The sequence below is a fragment of the Carcharodon carcharias genome, chromosome 25 (assembly GCF_017639515.1).
Source record: "Carcharodon carcharias isolate sCarCar2 chromosome 25, sCarCar2.pri, whole genome shotgun sequence".
Classification (NCBI taxonomy): domain Eukaryota; kingdom Metazoa; phylum Chordata; class Chondrichthyes; order Lamniformes; family Lamnidae; genus Carcharodon; species Carcharodon carcharias.
Window position 1 is genome coordinate 34,167,893 of NC_054491.1, and position 19,718 is coordinate 34,187,610.

General features: G+C 43.2%; 2 protein-coding genes across 12 annotated transcripts in view; both read right to left on the bottom strand.

Moving 5' to 3' along the window:
* The window catches only part of pknox2 (pbx/knotted 1 homeobox 2), a 432,107-nt gene that overhangs the window by 259,964 nt on the left and 152,425 nt on the right, over positions 1-19,718 (bottom strand). The window lies entirely within an intron of this gene.
* On the bottom strand, positions 11,654-12,022 carry LOC121269586 (late histone H2B.L4-like). The gene has a single exon (XM_041174288.1). It carries the CDS (start codon positions 12,020-12,022, stop codon positions 11,654-11,656), a length of 369 nt encoding a protein of 122 aa, XP_041030222.1.

The window sequence follows — 19,718 nt, forward strand, 5'->3', positions numbered from 1 at the left end:
GGCAGTCTTGGTTTAAACTTTAAACATTTTGCAATGGTCAGCCTAACGGATGACATTCAACTTAGCTGTGAATGAAAATGCATCAGTAATCTTAATAACTGAAGCCCTCATAATCACTAAATTGGGGGAAAGTGCTTCTTTTTCCTTTTAGGTCCATTCACTGCCATGGGAAATTAATGATATTTTACCACGCTTTTCAACTATAGTTTATCCAAACTATGAAGCTTTTATAATCAATTGACAGTGAAAGCAGAGACAGCAAGGAACCCACATGACAGCAAGTGTTTATATGTGGGTGCTAATAGTGGAATAAACTGCCATCATTCGCTGTCAAAATTCATAGGTTAATAATGGCCACTTGAGCCAGCAGAACCTTGTCCCAGGAAGCCTGATCTTATATTTACAAGATTTCCTGCAAGTTATAATGGACAGCAATCAAGCAGAAACCTAACTGATATTTCCACACCTAGCCCAGAGTGTCAAGGTCAGTGGCCAGGCCTCACTCTGGCTGTGATCAGCCCAGAACAGTTTGAGAATTGAACTCCAGGACTTTCTCGCTCCATACCACATTAACTCAAATGAGCCACTGACACTTAGGAACAGGAGTAGACCATTCATCCCCTTTCTGCCTGCTCTGCGATTAGATCATAGCTGAACTTACCTCAAAATCCCCAAAGAAGTTTCAAAGTATCCACAGCAGCTTTTCAAACACAAAACTAGTGAAAATAGTGCCCTTAAATCCTTATGCATAATTTTTACCAAGATTATTCAATCGCTTAATACTACATAAGTAGGCAGGTCATCACTGGCAGGCAACATCAGTGTCTCTGAATACGAAGGTTTGGAGAGGCACTCGGCAAGGTGGGACCATCCATCAGATAAATGCATGATAAATAAAATGAGTTTTGCTTTCAACTCCCAGACTGGCACCATCAACCAACACCCCAAATCAGACCAAGTGACTCATTCATCTCTCATTGCTGTTTGTGGGATCTTGAGGTGCATAAACCTGATGTGTTACCTAAATTACAGGAGTGATTACACATCAGAATTAATTCGTTTTGAGATACCCAAAGGACGTGCAAAAACACCATATATGCAAGTCCTTCGTATTGTGGTATAAAACAGTGCATGCTGGTACAGGCTAGCAAAGCCACATAAAAAAAGCTGTATTTTTTTTAAAACAGAGATGGGAAATAGAGGTTGGATCTGTTTTTGGGGCAGAAATCCAGCTCCAATTCAAGTTCAGATTTTCCTGGTGGTGAGCCCTTAATTGATGTGGAGATGGGTTTTCTATCCACTTAGGGCCAATGGAGGTGGGCCAGATAAGTATGGAACTCAATTAGACTCACCATCACTGAGGCTGCTGGTTGGCCTGCAGTTGAGACGGGCAGTTTACACCAAAACCTTCCACAGCACCAGAGGGAATTGGGATGTCACAGGGGAGCCAGAGGCCTCATACCCTCACACATCCTTGCTTCATTGATGTTGATTTGGATCTAATTTTGGAGGCTATGAGCAGGAGGGAGTTCCTCTTTCCACAGGGTGCCAGGAGGTGGCAGCCACCTCACTGTGCTCGAGGGGCACCTCTCTGTTCAATGTCATCTCCTTCCACCTCCAATTCCCCCTCCTCTCTTACCTCCTGCTCCCCCCCAATGAAGTGTTCCTTTCCAGGGCCTCACTGTCCTCAAAGTCCACACAACTCTCTGGAAGACCTCATTCTGGAGAGTGCAATAGGCCACCATAATAATGAGACCCTTGAGGGGACTATTGGAGAACAGCAACTGGCCAATCCAGGTACCAGAGTCTTATCTTCAGAAGCATGAGAACTTCCTCAATGGTTGTCCTGTTGACTAAGTTGACTTGTATCGCCTCTGTGCTTCTGCGTAGAGCTCCCACAGAAGGATCAGTGGCCATATTTCCCCTTGTGCCATTGAATCTACCTGCACACTCAGGGGATTGGAGTGAAGAACAGGGACAGCTTGGACTGGGGAGGATGAAGGAGTCACGGAAGCTTCCAGGAAAGCAAGCACACATGGAGGAAGCTATTTTTGTTGTCGCAGACGAGTTGTATGCTGAGCGATTGGAAGCCCTTTCTGTTGATCAATCTCACTGGCTAGATTCTGGGCACCTTGATGACCACCTGGATTCAATTGATAATGCCCTGCACCTGGGGGGGGATCAGTTATGATGATGAAGCCCTCTGTCCCTGAAAGGCTATGTCTGCCATTAAAGGAATTTGCTGTCCAGCTCTGGCAAAGAGGACATCAGTGACCAGCGACATGCAGTTGGGTATGGATGTTTTTGAGATGCCACTAAGGTCCACAGCTAATCCTTAGAAGGAGCCAGAGCAAACTTCAAGGTCACAGTGACTTCAACGACGACTGGCAAGGCATGGTGACCAGTTCTGTAAAAACTTCAGCAGTGTGGGCACAGACGTCTGCGACCATCTGCCTGGAGAGCCTCTTACAACACTAGGACTCGCTCATCTCCGAGTAGCTCTGCCTTTGGCAGTTGATCCTGTGTTGAGCATTCAGCCTCCGCTGTCTTCCTGCCCTTCCTGTGAAGTCACTGCTCATCGCCAGGATCCCAAAACACAATTGTGCAGGGTGGAGCCTTTGTTCTTGGTGGGAAATTGCCCTCAGTAGCCTTGCCCCTGATCTTTTGCCCTCACGATGGCAAAAGTGCTGACCCTGTGCCAGTACAGTGCCAAGGACCCCATCCCCTTTTGCCCCACTAAATGTCTTGTGGGGCCAGGGTGAAGCCTTGTGGCAGCCAGGACTAGCTCTCCATTGTGTATCCACTTCCCCTCAGGTGATCTGAAATTAACAGCTTCTCAAACTTGTCTGCCCTTTAAATATCCCAGCCTTTCCCTCCAAGCTCTAAACGAGCTTGACCCAAATTGGAGGAAAAGCAAGATTCCTGCTCCACCCTCCATCCATTGCTGCACATTATTGCCAGCCCCTCGAAATCAAAACCCCCATCTCCATCCTCAGGTGCCCCAGAAAATTTGGCACAAAGAGGTGACTTAATATCAGTAACAGGAAGTCCATCCCTCACCCTTAAGTTTAAAAGCTCCCACAGATCTGGGAAAGGGTCAGTATCACTGGTCCAGTTGCTGGTCACTGAGAAAGTCATTAGTGGTGTAAACTTCATTACACTGCTCTGCACTCCGAATCCCATTTCTTCCTCCCTGCAGGATTCCCATTTCTTCCTCCCCGCAGGAGGCTGCTCACCATCACAGATGGGCAACAACAGGAAAGTATGACACAAGCTACAAAACTGCCCACATCATCATCTCACTAAAGCGCGGGAAATACATGTAAAAAACAAGAAAAACTCTGGAATTCTCTCCCTAAAGTCTCCGCCTCTCTCTCTTTTAAGTTACCCCTTAAAGTTCATCGCTTTGACCAAATTTTCAAATCACCTGCCCTAACATCTCACGTGCCTCAGTGTCAAATTTTGTTTGATAATGCTCCTGCAAAGCACCTCGGGATGTTTTCCTACATTAAACCGGCTAACTGGCTCACCAACCGTGATGAGGATAGTTTTGTGCTTCAAAAGGACATAGGCATGTTGGTGCATTGGACAGACAATTGGCAAATGACATTCAATGCAGACAAGTGGGAGGTGATTCATTCTGGTAGGAAGGATATGAAGAGAGTGTATAAAGGGTGGAGGAACTCAGTGTATATGTGCATAAGTCATTGAAAATAGCAGGGCATGTTAAGAGAGCAGTTAATAAAGCCTATGGTATCTTAGGCTTTATTAATAGGAACTTTGAGTACAAGAGTAAAGGAGTCATGTTGAACTTGTATAAGACACTAGTTAGGCCTCATCTGAAGTACTGCATCCAGCTCCAGGTACCATACTTGAGGAAGAGTACAGAGGAGACTCACAAGAGTGATTCCAGGGATAAAGAACTGTAGTTATGAGGATAGGTTGGAACTGTTTTCATTCGAGAAAAGAAGATTGAGAGGAGGCTTAATAGAGATATTCAAGACCCTGAAGGATATGGACAGGATAAATAGTGAGAAACTGTTCCCACTCAAGTAAGCATCAAGAACTAGAGGACACAGATTCAAAATAATTGGCAAAAGGAGTAAAAGTGATGTGTGGGAAAAACATTTCACCCGGAGTGGTGGTTGGAGTCTGGAACAAACTTGCTGAGGGGGTTTTGGAGGTAGGTTCAATCGAGGTATTCAAAAGGGAATTGGATTGCTATCTGAAAAGAGAGAATGTGCAAGGTTATGGGATAAGGCAGGGGAATGGGACTACGTACAATGATCTTTCCAAGAGCCAGTGCAGACTCAGTGGGCTGAATGGCCTCCTTCTGCACCGTAAAGATTCTGTGATTCTGTGATATAAATGCAACTTGTTGCTGCTGGTGAATAAACTCTTCCTCCCATCTTCCAAACACTAATTGGAGTTAAGCCCTCAAGCCACCGAGCCATCAACTTCACTGTCCTTGGAGAACACACATTTTGCAATGAGGTAATAACAAATAGACAACACAAACAAAAAAAGCATTCTCAGAAATTGCCTCCCACCGATTTGAAAGCCAGTCTATTGCTGGATGTGAACCTGCAGCAGGTACAGTGTTGGAATCCCAACCAAGAGACTAGAGCTCAGAATCACAGAATTGTTACAGTGCAGAAGGGGGCCATTCGGCCCATTGTGTCTGCACCGGCTCTCCAAATGAGCATTATGACTCAGCGTCATTACTTTTCCCTGTAACCCAGCACATTGTTTCTCTTGAAATGATGATCTAATGCCTTTTTGAATGTTTCTCTTGAAATAATGATCTAATGCCCTTTTGAATGCCTTGATTAAACCTGCCTCCACCACAATTCCAGGCAGTGTATTCCAGGCCCAAACACTTGTTGTGTGAAAAAGTGTTTTCTCACATCGCATTTATTTCTTTTGAAAATCACTTTAAATCTGTGCCCTCTCATTCTTGATCCGTTTGAGAGTGAGAACAATTTCTCCTTATCTGCTTCGTCCAGCCCCCTCATGATTTTGAACATCTCTATCAAGTCTCCTCTTAGCCTTCTCCTCTCCGAGGAGACATTCCCAACTTCTCCAATCTATCTTCATAACTGAATTTTCTCATCCCTAGAACCATTTTTGTGAACCTCTTCTGTACCCTGTCCAATGCATTCACGTCCTTCCTAAAGTGTGGTGCCCAGAACTGTATACAATACTCCAACTGACGTCTAACCAGTGTCCTATATAAATTCAGCGTAACTTCCCTACCTTTGTAATCTATGCTCCTATTAATAAAGCCCATTAACTGCTTTATTAACTGCTCTCTCCACCTGTCCTGCCACCTTCAATGATCTATGCACAAATACATCCAGGTTACTCTGCTCCTGCACACCCTTTAGAATTGTACCCCTTATTTTATATTATCTCTCCATGTTCTTCCTACCAAAATGAATCCCCTCACACTTCTCTACATTGAACTTCATCTGCTACCTATCTGCCCCCTCGACCAACTTGTCAACTATGTCCCTTTGAGGTTCTATACTGCCCTTGTCACAGTTTACAATGTATAATCCGCAAACATTGAAATTGTCTCCTGCATAACAGATCTACATCATTAACATATATCAAGAAAAGCAAGGGTTCCAATACTGACCCCTGGGGAACTCCACTACAAACCTTCCTCCAGACCAAAAAATATCCATTAACCATTACTCGCTGTCTCCTATTACTCAGCCAATTTTGTATCCACGTTGCTACCGTCCCTTTTATTCTATGAGCCATCACTTTTCTCACAAGTCTGTTGTGTGGCACTGTAACAAATGCCTTTTGGAAGTCTATGTACACTACATCAACAGCATTACCCACACCAACCTTCTCTGTTACCTCTTCAAAAAACTCTAGCAAGTTAGGTAAACATGATTTTTCCCTCAAGGTATCAATGCTGGCTCTTCCTAATCAACACACATTTTTCCATTTATTAATGCTATCCCAAAAAATTGTTTCTAGAACCTTCCCCGCCACCAAAGTTAAACTGGCTGGTCTGTAATTGCTGGGTTTATCCTCAACATTTTTTGAATAAGGGTGTAATGTTTGCAATTTTCCAGTCCTCTGGCACCTCCCCTGAATCTAGGGAAGACCGCAAGATTATGGCCAGCGCCCCTGCAATTTTCACTCTCACTTCCATCAGTAACAGTGGATGCATCTCATCAGGTCCCAATGCCTTGTCAACTTTAAATATTAACAGTTTATCCAATACCACCTCCTTTTCAATTTTGAACCCATCTAGTGACAGAGTTTCTTCCTCCTATCATCATGACCTTGGTAGCATCTGCTTCCTTGGTAAAGACAGATGCAAAGATTTCATTTAACACCTCAATCGTGTTCTCTGTCCATATGCAAATCTACTTTTCGGTCCCATTCCTCGTTTTAACACCTTTTTACTATTTATGTACCTGCAGAAGACTTTGGGATTCCCCTTTATGTTGGCTGCTAGGCTTTTCTCATAATCTCTCTTCACTTCTCTTATTTGCTTCTTCACCTCTCCTCTGAACTTTCTGCACTCAGCTTGGTCCTCAATTGTATTTTCTACCTGGCATCTATCTTAAGCACACATTTTCTTCTTTATCTTAATTTCTATCTTCTTTTTCATCCAGAGATTTGTTTGCCCTACCTTTCCCTTTTGAGTGGATATACCTTGACTGTGCTCAAGCCATTTTTTCTTTGAAGGTAGCCCATTGTTCAGCTAGGTTTTCCACCAACCTTTGGTTCCAGTCTATCCAGCCCAGCTCCATTTTTGCCCCGTTGAAGTCAACTCTCCCCCAGTTAATTGTTCTTACCCTGGATTGTTTTTCTAATATCATCCTAAACCTTATGATCCAATGATCACTGTCTCCCAAATGTTCCCCCATTAGCACTTGACCTACTTGGCCCACCTCATTTCCAAGAATAGGTCTAGCAGTGTCTCCTTTCTTGTCGGGCTGGAAACATACTGCTGTAGAAAATTCTACTGAACACACTAGGGACTCTTGCCCCTCTCTGCCTTTACACTACCACTATCCTAGTCTATATACGGGTAATTAAAGTCCCCCGTTATAACTATGTTTGCACCTCTCAGTAATTTCTCTGCAGATTTGTTCCTTGACATCCTTCCCACTAGTTTGTGGCCTATAGACTATACCAAGCAATGTAACTGCTCTAACCAAATTGATCTTTGAACCCTCTTGGACATTGTCTTTCTCCAGCACTGCAATCCTCTCCTTAACCAATAGAGCCACCCCTCCTCCTTTTTTTCCTGCCCCATCTTTCCTGAACACTGTTGCTAATCTTGCCCTTCCGTGAGCCAGGTCTCAAAATCACTACAACAACATAATTCCGTATAGAAATCTGTACCTGTAACTCACCAATCTTAGAATTACCTGGAAAAACTCAGCAGGTCTGGCAGCATCGGCGGAGAAGAAAAGAGTTGACGTTTCGAGTCCTCATGACCCTTCGACAGGTCATGAGGACTCGAAACGTCAACTCTTTTCTTCTCCGCCGATGCTGCCAGACCTGCTGAGTTTTTCCAGGTAATTCTGTTTTTGTTTTGGATTTCCAGCATCCGCAGTTTTTTTGTTTTTAACTCACCAATCTTGTTCACCATACTCCGTGCATTCACATACATGGAGTATAACCCTGAAAACAGAAAACGCTGGGAAAACTCAGCAGGTCTGACAGCATCTGTGGAGTGAGAAACAGAGTTAACATTTCAAGTCTGTATGACCCTTCTTCAGAGCCTCATTGAGACTTCATTGCTTCCTCCCTTACTCCGACTCCACCTATTAACTTACTATTCTCTACTCTATTGCTATCTGTCTCTCCTAGTATTTTGTGCACCTTGGTTTTACTTTCTAATATTCTGGCTTCTATCTCAACTGGCATTCATACATGGTTTTCCCCTCCTGCTTCCCATTTCTGAGGATATCGAAGATGAATAAATTCCCCTGCTGAGCAAACATACCTCCCAACATAGTGACCAAGGACAGGGTGAGGTACATTTATTCAGATACCAGTGCAGGAGAGAGGGAAAGAGAGAGAGAGAGAGAGAAGAAACTGAAAATAAATTCCAAAGCAATCTGTCTTTTCATTGAAACAGCAACCAATGGTGGATGCTTTGGGGAGACATTCTTATTTCTGAGGCCCCAGCCCAGGGAGTATCACAACTACAAACACTTTCTTGTTGAGCCTCATCCCTATTTGACAGACTGGCCTTATTCTCCTTGTACGCACATGCCACATTCCCTTCTGCTGAACAAACTGGAGAAGCAGCTCTGAAGCAGAATTGTTCAGAGAATGCGAACCGCTGGTTGGTTGCCGCGGCGACAGACATACCATAACTCTGACCCCCGGAGGAGGGTTACATTCTCCCCCAGCAGGGATTGCCAGCAGCTGCTCTGCAGCTGTTGTATCATTCCAGCTCCCACAATGCGCTGCTCTCCCCACCCCCTCCCACCCCCAAAGCTCAACTAACAAAATAGTGTTCAACTAGCATAATAAATACAAAACCAAGCTTGCGGGGCCAACTAATCCTCACTTGGTTTTAACAAGCCAGGGTTAGGATGTCACAAACACAGGATGTTGGTATTCGATTGTCCGCTAGAACATGTTTAAAGAAAACAGTTCTGTCGTGTCAAGGAGTTTACTTCTTGGCCAGGGTCCACTGTATTCTAAACTTTAAAATCTCCAGGTGCAGGCCCCACAGAAATATCCCTTGTTACAGTTTTGATTCCCCTGAGTAGGATAGTCACGCAAATTGTGTGCAACCGACCTGCAGCTACCCAGAGCAGTGCAAACAATAAACAGAATTCCACGAACAATTCTACTTGGAAAAAAGAAACGGGTCTGAAAATAAAGTTTCTCATAGTTTTGTGATAAGAGCTTGTCGATGCGGAAGCCAGGGTTCTACTTTTAGGTTCCAGCTCCACACTAGTGTTCAGAAATTCCCTTTAAAAATTTTAAATCAAGGAGCATTCCCCCAGTCTTGTAGTATTGAACACTCTTCACATACAAGACCAATCTAGCCATTCAGTGAAGTCTCCAGGCATGCACTTCTGCAACAGAGATCATCACATAGCAATCTGCAACAGGAATCATAACCAATTCTTTCTTCATCACTAACCACCCCACCTCATGCCCCCACCATGCTCTCCCTACCTTGCCATAGCTCAGTGAGCCTGACACTAACTACTGGCATCCCTCCTCCTCCCTCCTGGCTGAGGATGGTTGACTTTGGAGTCAATTTTGTTTAAAAAATGTAAAACAGATTCCCGAGATGGCTCGCTAGCCTTAATCCCTGAGCTACACAAAGTAAAAAGGGTACAGATTCAAGTCTTGATCTATACCAAGTTGGCTATCTCTGCTGAGGCAACAAAAAGGAATGCTGCAATTGTCCACATCACTGCGTGAGAGAAGAGAAAACTTGGATTATTCCCAATTTTGGACACTAAGGTTCTGACATTGCCCTGTTTGTGTACAGGTAAGAATAAGATGGGCCCCAAATGCATTGTCCTCCACAGTCAATATAGCCCATCAACAATCGCCTTGACGGCTTGTGTAGAAATGATTGTCAGGTGGGTAAGGTACTGGGAGGCACCAACAGCCCATGAAACTGCATATTGCAGAAGGAGTTCCAATACCTTTAAGGTTTTGGGAGGAGAGGGTTCAAAGCTCATGAAAAAAAATCTATTCAATTACGGTAAGTATAGGAACTTAGGAACATAGGGAATGGGAGGAATAGGCCATTTGGCCCATCGAGTCTGTTCCACCATTCAAACAGATCATGGCTGATCATCAGCTGCCAATCAGACAAAGTATTTGTATTTATGTTGCACCTTTCACAACGTAGGATCCTAAAGCTCTTTACAGCTAACTAAGAATCATTGAAGTACAGTCAATGTTGTAGTGTAAGAAACACAGCAGCCAATCTGCACACAGGAAGCTCCCACAAACAGCACGGTGATAATGAGCAGATAAACTGTTTTGTTTAGTGATGATGGCTGAGGGGTAAATATTGGCCAGGACACCAGCAAGAGCTCCCTTGTTCTTCCACAAAATAGTGCCTTGGGATCCTTCACACCTACCCAGGAGGGCAGACATAACTCTCAAGGGTGGCAGTTGACAACTTTCTGAACTTGACATTAGATTACAAACACAATACAAACATTGCACAAGCAATTTTAAAAAAATCAAATATGTTGCTACTTTCATGGTGATGGCAAGTGATCGAAACCCTAGATACACAGAATTTCCCACTATCTAACACAGAAGACTAAATCCCCTAGTGTGGATGGTACATCACCCACTATGTTCTTTAAACTTGCAGATGAACACCTGAAGGTGGGCAGTCACTTCCCAGGCACAGCATCCAAATGCAACAATGACATGCTGGCATTAGCCATTTACCTTCATTCAACAGCAAACTTACTAAGCACAACCTGCTGGAAACAAATCCCTGATCGAGCTTGATAAAATGAGCAAGTGTTTGGGACGGCGGGGGTGTGAGGTGAGGGTTTTGGGAAAACAGGAAACATATAGGTCAGTTAGCACCTACAAGAGGAAAAGGCAGGTTAATGGTTCCAATGTTGGCCCTTTATCAGAACTTTTGTGACAAAAGATGACACCCAAAATGTTAACTCTCTTGTCTTTCTACAAATGTCACTTTACATTTCCAGCATGTTCCGATTTAGTTTTCGATTAAATTTTTAGGTGGTGCTCACACTGCAGCTTCCAGCCTCACGAAAGCTGCAGCCAATTTTGGATCAGTTCCCTCTCACACTGCAAGGGACTGGAAAACATAACCCCACCTAGGGTCTATTCTTACAAACAGATTTAGAGCGATCTCTGCAAATTTAATAATCTGAAACCTGCCACTTTTTCCATCATTTAAAAATGGAAAATACTGTTGCATAGAGGCAAAGCAAGGGCAACATCTTTGGAGCAGCCCATGCTGGAACGCTGCCACGATCATACAGAAGCCCATTAACGAACCACTATTGGCACACTCGAACCAATCAAATGAAAAATTTGCCAGACTGAAAAAGGAACTGTTTTCAAAACCATTCATTTTCCAAAAACTGAAACATTTATCGCCTTGTCCCCTTTCCTCCAGTCCCATCTACTGGGAACATGGTCTCTCTCCTGGGATACTGTTCATCCAATCTGTCCTTTCCCCTGTTCTTCACACACACCTAGGCAATTAGCGCCAGCTTAAATGGAGTTTTCTACTGCAGAGACATGGCAGCTGAGCCCAGGCATTTTGTAACAGTGGTCACACACCTCTGTGCGCATTGATATAATTCCTTCATTGACTCAGTATTTAAAAATATATATATATATACACATGGCAGGATAGTTTAAGACCAGTTTGTTGAAGTTATCGTTTGCTCAATAGGCCTTACTAGTGTAGGGAAGCCATCCTTTCTTTTTAGTCTGTCCTATAGTATCCACCAACATAAACTTTAACCCTGCTCCAACTCCATTTTTCCAAGATGATGGCAACATTCAAGAGTCAGTACGCTGGTTAATTTATGCCTCCCCACAACCTAGGGCCATTGTATGCAATTGTACTATCTGCAGCACAGCAGCAGCTCACAGCAGATAGGAGTTCTTTTGTTCACTGCGTTGTGGCGTTTCACTTGGAGCTGGTGTACTTGGTCACCGCCTTGGTGCCCTCCGACACGGCGTGCTTGGCCAGCTCCCCGGGCAGCAGCAGGCGCACGGCGGTCTGGATCTCCCGGGAGCTGATGGTCTGCCGCTTGTTGTAGTGGGCCAGGCGGGAAGCCTCGCCCGCAATGCGCTCGAAGATGTCGTTGACGAACGATTTCATGATGCTCATGGCCTCGGAGGAGATGCCGGTGTCTGGGTGGACCTGCTTCATCACCTTGTAGATGTAGAAACTCTCCTTTCTGGATGTCTTCCTCTTCTTGCCGCCCTTCGGTGGCATTTTCTTGATTTTTTTGGACCCTTTCTTGGCCGCTCCTGATTTCTTCTCGTCCACCATAGCGCCGTTTAGCCGTGGAGCTACGGGTCTTACTTGTCTATTAAAATCCTTTATCATCACAAGGGGGAGGCAGCCAGTGAATCCCCATAGGCTGCACTGTTGATTGCATCATATCTTTGGTCTTGAGGTTGAAAAATATGGTCCTTTCCCAAAGGGAAGAAAGTAAAAAGGAAAATCAGACGGAAAATCAAGATGGGCAGGTTGCATATATCCAGTTTTTATGGCAGATGTAGAAGAATGGTGGATTAGGGAGCGGAAAAGAAAAAGTAGAAACAACTTGAAAGGGAAAACGATAATACCCCAGCCTAGAAAAACTTTTCACTCCGTTAAAGAGTGACCAGTACACATTATTCCTGCTTTCCAGGCACACTTTGAAACAAAGCGCAAGTCAGGAATTTTACAAGCAGTCACTAGATTTCCATTTCAAATGAGGCTTGTGGCAGCAATGTGTACCATCTACAAGATGGACTCCAGAAACTCAGCAAGGCTCCTTTGGCAGCACCTTCCAAACCCATGACCACTACCATCTAGAAGGACAAAGGCAGTAGATCATGGGAACACCACCACCTGGAAATTCCCCTTCGGGCCACTCACCATCCTGACTTGGAAATAAATCACCGTCCCTTCACTGTCGCTGGGTCAAACTCCTGGAACTCCCTCCCTAACAACACTGTGCGTGTGCCTACACCACAGGGTCTGCAGCAGCTCGTCAGCACCTTCTCTAGGTCAAATAGGGATGGGCAATAAATAGTGGCCGAGCCAGCGACACCCGCATCCCGTAAATGAATAAAAAAATCTTCACCTTTGCTCAGGCTCCTTGAAGCCACACTTGGTCAAATGCTGCCCTGATGTCAAGGACAGTCACTCTCACCTCTCGAGTTCAGCTCTTTGTCCTTGTTTGAACCAAGGCTGTAATATGGTTAGGAGCTAAACAGCCATGGCAGAACCAAAACTGAACATCAGTGAGCAGTATATTGCCATGTAAATGGCGATGACACCTTCCATCACTTTGCTGATGACCCAGAGGAGACTGAGGGAGACAGTAACTGGCCAGATAGGATTTATGATTTTTGTGGACAGGACGTACCTTGCAATTTTCCACACTGTCGGGTAGATGCCTATGTTGTAACTGCACTGGAACAGGTTGGCTTGGGGTTTGGCTAGTTCTGGAGCGTAAGTCACTACTACTGCCAGATGTTGTCAGGGGTAGTAGCCTTTGCAGCAATGTAAAATATACACAATCATGCCAATACGTAGGTACAGCATTAAACAATATGCAGTAATTGTACATTCAGCCTCTCCACTCAATGTTTCCTTTTTGAAAGCTGGCTATCTTGAATGTGTTTTTCACTTTACTCCAACCTCTAATGCACTCAGCATGTAAGCAACACATGGTGGATGATGCACTGCTGATGAACCCCACACTTCCAAGCTTTCTTCATTACATCTCATTGTAAATTAGTTATCTCCATCTGCAAGTGTCAACCAAGAATTATAGTTGACTACAAAAGCAAGAATTATAGTTGACTACAAAAGCCAGAATTAAATTTTAGCTAGTAAAAAGCAGCAGCATATCAGTCAAATAAGGTTAACCTTGTAGCAAGAATACTGTAAAAGGAGCAGGGGTTGAAGGATGCAGACTGTGGGCTGAATTTAGCTTTCATTAAGTCTGACTGCACACTGTAATGTGAATAGTCAGAGCAGCAAATAATTTCAAACTGGCTGTAAGCATTCTACCTAATTAAATGCAATGTAAACAGAACACGTGCAGTGACAATCCAGGCCCCATCTCAGGATTGCCAACCTCGGTGGCTCCTCCCCCATCCCCATTTCTGTGACTTACATTACTAAAAAACTGAATTGCTCAAAGAAAACTAAGAAAGCATTTTTTTTTTGCAATGCCCCTAGGATTTTTCTCTAGGGTTGAAGGCATCAGTGTCCTATAAATTAATCTTTAATTCTTGGTGATTCCTGGGCAATCCTAGAGGGTTGGCACCCCCGATCCTGTCCATCTCAAGAGCCTTGGTTTCACGATCACTTTGCTGCTTCAGAAATTTACTTACTTCTGTGATAGGGCCAACACAAATAAACACTCAGGTCCACAGTTCTGATCAGGTTATTTATTACTAGGACCAGTTAGTTGTTCAGTTGATGTAATCCTGAGCCAACCATTCCCCACATAATCAGTTTCCTGCTTTAGCTGAGAAATCTGGGGGCGTGCAGATGACAAGTGTTTTTCCTCTCTTCAAAGCTGCCAGTAAAGCCTAGCCATTAACATTCCAGTGAAGTAACAAGGAGAGGACTGTGTTGCTGGTGGTGTCAAAGTTCAGATAATGAGTTAAAATCAAGGCTCCATCCGTCCTCTCAGGTGGATGTAAAATATTCCACAGACTATTCAAAGAGGAGTCAGAGAACTTTCCCAGTGTCTTGGTCAGTATTCATTTCCCAACCAACTAAAAATGGATTATGTGGTCATTACTTCAATGCTGTTTTGGGACCTTGCTGTTTGCAAATGGGCTGCAGTGCTTCCTACATCACAAATGTGACCAAACTTCAAAAGTATTCAATTGGCTGTAAAACTTTTTGGGATATCCCAAGGTCTTGAAAGGCATTAGATTAATGCAACTTCTTTCTTTTTCAGTGTGGAATAAGTCAAGCATTCATCTTCTGTGCAACAGAGATACCCAGGAAAGGCAAAACAAAGGTGAGGAGAGAAGAACTATCTACAGAACAAAGTTAACTTAAAATACATAAAAGCAGAGATTGTTATGCAGGCACCAATTGATCAGGAGCTTAAGAAAAAAGCTTCCAGAGTCCTGTGTTCACTGGTTTAATCCAAAGCTGTCAAACATACAAATAAGGAGGAGTAGGCCACTTGGCCCCTCGAGTCTGCTCCACCATTCAATAAGATCATGGCTGATCTGATAGTAACCTCAAATCTGCATCCTGTCTATCCCTGATAAACTATCACCCCCTTGCTTACCAATAATCTATCCACCTCTGCCTTAAAAATATTAAAAGGCTCTGCTTCCACCGCCTTTTCAGGAAGGGAGTTCTAAAGACTCAAGACCCTCAGGAAAAAATTCACCTCATCTCTGTTTTAAATGGTAACCCCTTATTTTTAAACAGTGACCCCTAGTTCTAGGTTCTCTCACAAGGGGAAGCATCCTCTCCATATCCACCCTATCAAGATCCCTCATATCTTATGATTCAACCAAATCTCCTCTTACTCTTCTAAACTCCACAAGCCTAGCCTGTCCAACCTTTCTTCATAAGACCAACCTGCCCATTCCAGGTGTTAGTCTGGTAAACCTTCTCTGAACTGCTTCCAATTCATTTACATCCTTCCTTAAATGAGGTGACCAATATTGTACACAGTACTCCAGATGTGGTCTCACTAGTGCTCTGTATAACTGAATCATAACCTCCCTGTTTTTGTATTCAATTCCCCTCGCAATAAATGATAACATTCTATTAGCTTTCCTAATTACTTGCTGTACCAGCACACTAGCCTTTGCAATTCATGCACTAAAACACCCAGATCCCACTCAGAAAATATAAACTCTCCAGTTTATACTTTTTGACAAAAATAGATGAGGTGCTAAAGCCCATTTGGCAGAACACTATGAAAGCTGATAGGAGTAGGAGCGAGAGAACATTTTAAATCGAAAAGTAGTGGTTAAATGATGTCAAGTTTGGGGTTGTTAAACTTGCAGCATTTAGAAAGAAAGGCCAAAAGAGCCAAGAAGATCCACAGTTTAGAGGTCCTAGAGCTGGGAAAGCTGCAATGAGCCTTGATATCACTGAGACTTTTGCAAACATCATTGAAGCAGCAAATAATTTAAAGCACCACATTATTCACACCTGCTGCCGCACTGCAATAGGCACAGAATACCAAATGATTGCAGAGGTTCACACAGGCACTTGTTAAAGTGAGAACCTCATAAACTACTCATTCAATTTAAGGGAACATCTGTGAGTAAAACCATGAGAGTCAGACTTCAGTCCAACACAATGGTTTCACAATCCTGTCAGCTATGGAAGCTCAAGGTTTTAAGATTTAAACCCAGAATATCTCAATTGTTTACAAACAGGTTGTATGTGTGGATGAAACAAATAGAACTGTGTCAAGAGCACTACCTAGAATCTAACAATTTATATTAGAACAATGTGGATGTTCAACACAAATATGATAAAATAGAAGAAAAATTGTCAGAATTTCAGTCATTTGCCCACTCCAGCCCAGATTCATCCCCATTCCTGCCTTTCCAAAAACAGTAATTGATATTGAGCAATAGTTCCATGGATATTAACTTCCCTCCAAGTGGTCACACATCACATGCGAGTCCATGCTCTTCACCAGCAGAGAGCAAGAATAAAAACCCTGTCCAATTTTTCTCCTTCCAAATAAGGCAGAAAAACAATGCCTCTCAACCTACTAAGTGTCAGCTAAGAGTCAGAAGGTTGTGGATTCAAACCCTACTCCAGACACTAACATAATTCTAGGCTGATACTTTATTGCAGTGCTGAGGGAATGCTCCACTGTCAGAAGTGCCAACCTTCAGATGAGGTGTTAAACTGAAGGCCCTCTGTCCGCTCAAGTGAATGTGAAAGATCCCTATTCGAAAAAGAGATGAGGAACAGTGCTTTGGCCAATCTTATCCCTCACTTTGTCATGAAAGCAGATTATCTGTTCATTGTCACATTGTTGTTTCTGGGAGCTTACTGTGAGCTATTTGGCTGCCATGTCTCCTACATTGTGATTAAACTTCAAAGTGCTTAATTGACTGTAAAGTGCTTTGGGATGTCCTATGGTTGTGAAAGATGCTATATAAATGCAAGTGTTTCTTTCTGTCTCATTCAATGTCAAGGAATGCGACCTTCTGGTCTGTATAGCACAAGTAGCACAACACAATCCATTCACCCATTGAAACACTGCAATAAAACTGCTAGGAAGTGATTGATTATTTGAAAGCAAAAGTCTTGATATCAGTAATTTAAACAGAGAGGTTACAATCGATGCTGTGCCTACTTCACCTCCAACTTAAATTATGTTAAAGTATCAATTATATTTGCTTCGCTAACTATTACTTGGCTAAACAGAATTTTTTCCCCCACAATCATCCAAATAAAAAGACTTCCCTCTACAGGTGATGGAGGGGTGATCTCACCAAGGTGTTTAAAAAAATAAAAATACTCAATAGGGTAGATACAGAGAAACTACTTCCTCAGCTGGGGGAATCCAGAACAATTTGGCTTGAAATTTTAACTTGAAATTAGAAGATAGAGCATTCCAGGGTGAAATCAGGAGGCACCTCTTCACACAAAGGGTATTGGAAATCTGGAACTCTCTCCACCAAAGGGCTATGGAGGCTGGGTCCATTGACAATTTTAAGACTGATCTTTGTTAGGTAAGGGAGTCAATGGGCAAGTGCAAAGGTGGGAAAACAGAGTTGAAGCTGAAGTACAAGTCAGCCAGCAGACTAATAGTATAGCAGAGCAGACTTGAGGGGTCTCAACAAACTCTTGTTCTCATTTATAAATCACTCCATATCTCACTCTTCTTACCCATGTCAATGCATAGCCATTACTCTCATAGCTCAACATCAACATTAATTAACATCTCCAGCACAGAAAACATCCTAAGGTGCTATATACACAGAAGGACTCCAGTTTTTTAAAATTTTGCCAGCCCCAATAGTGGCAAACATTTTAGCCGTTTCAATTTCACTCTCTGGAACTCCGCTCCTATGCTCGCTAGCCTTTCTCTCTCTCCATCGCATCTTTCAAAAACCAACCTCTTTGAACATGCGCTCAGTCGCTTCCTCAAACTCAGCCATCACAGCTTTATTTTATCACTTCTATGAAGTGCCATAGATGATTACATTAAAGGCACTATGTAAATGCAAGGTTCGATGGTGATTATATCAGTGATATCCTATTTCAGTTTCAGTTAGATGTGGATAATTTTTTTTTAAACTTTGAGTCAGTCAAATGATATATTGTTTCTGTCAATGTGCTGTATTACAGTTGGACTGTGAAACAGCAGAACCCTCACTCCAGGTTCCAGAATACACTTAGTCCCATGGTTTTGTTCAAGTGTTACAAACCTCAATGTCAAAGGGCAGAAAACAGATCATGGGCTCCAGGATTCCTTCACTAGAAGCAGGTGAAACTTTCTCCAATTTCACAAGTAAATAAAAATTTGAGTATAGGGCCAAGCATGTGATGGACTATCCAACTAGTACTTTTCACCTGTTTGTGCTGCCCACATTCTGTTTTTCTCCCCATCTTTCCTGAAAGCATTGAACCCTGATCCAAGGTTGCCATGTTTTGTGTTGAGCATCAGGCTATTCAACTGTAGTATTCATCACAGCTGGCCCTAATTTTGCCCATACATTCTCTTTCTGCTGAGAGTCGCCAAACGATCAAAGGCGACAAGCTTGGCTGCTGTTCTCAATGCCAAGCCCAGGGACATCAAAACCAACGTGGCACCTCAACATCTGTACCAGGGATCATGGAGCTAAATTGAAGCAGAGCAGAAACTGAGGGTCTATGTTTCAGCAACACAGCAAGCAGTGGTATTAACAATTGATCCATACTGGGATCAATACTAGGGTAGGTGACATACTAGGCAGCCTATGTGGAAACAAATAACAGATAAACTCATGAGCTGAATCTGCTGTGCTGGAACACTTTTATAATTTCTTCATTGATAAAAGATCCAGATTGTCCACCATGAAGGTGCAACCAGATCTCTTCCAAAGTGAAATGTGAAATAATCACATCATTTCCTTTAATAAGATTGTAACATCTTACTTTTTTTAAAAATCCTAATAGCTAGTTGTGGCTTATCTTTGGAAGTCTCAATGAAAAAGACATCAAGGGCCACCTCCCCCTCATTGGCACAATTGACTCCTATGTGTTCTCCCTGTACCTTTGCATTCTCCCATGTTCTCTCCTCAACCTCATTATGAATCTCGGTGACTAGCTGTAAGAGGTTTGGTTTTAACCAGTAGGGCAAGTGTTAAACAAGACCAGCATTTAGAGAATCTTGATCAGAGCGCCAGTCCAAATTCCAGCCTCCCACTGCTCCCAGCAGGAATTGGGAATTGAGGCAGTCTGTTTTTTGGTTGTTACAGTAAATACACACGCCTATACTTCAGAATCCAGAGTGTAAAGTAGAGTTGAATGCAGCTTCCAGGAGGGGGACAGTGGGAGCACAGAACTTGGCTGCCCCCCCCGCAGCACCCTCCCCTCCCGATTTCTAGCTCCAGTTCAAACCTCATATCTCTGAAGAAAATAAAACGAGTTAAAGTTCAAGAGTTCCTGGGTCTCCAAGAGTACAGTTTTGGAAGTCCCATTCACTTTTTTCATTCCCTGCTTTAAGAAAGCAGCCTGCAGCTTTCCCAAGAACTGTATCCAAAGCGGGTGCCAATTTGTAATTAACATAATCACATCCATAAAACGTTAAAATGACTAATCAGACAGCGGAGAGCTCATTTTACACAGTCTAACACATCAGGTGCCTGTGCTATTTCAACTGCCAGCACATAGCGCACTCTCATTGAGGCATTCCGGCCAGGTCCTGAATTTTTTTTTAAAAACGCAGTTTTGTTTTGTGAGTTTTAAAGCCCCTCAACATAGTTTCGCATGATCAAATCTCAGAGTTCACTTGTCCCACAGAAGACTCCAT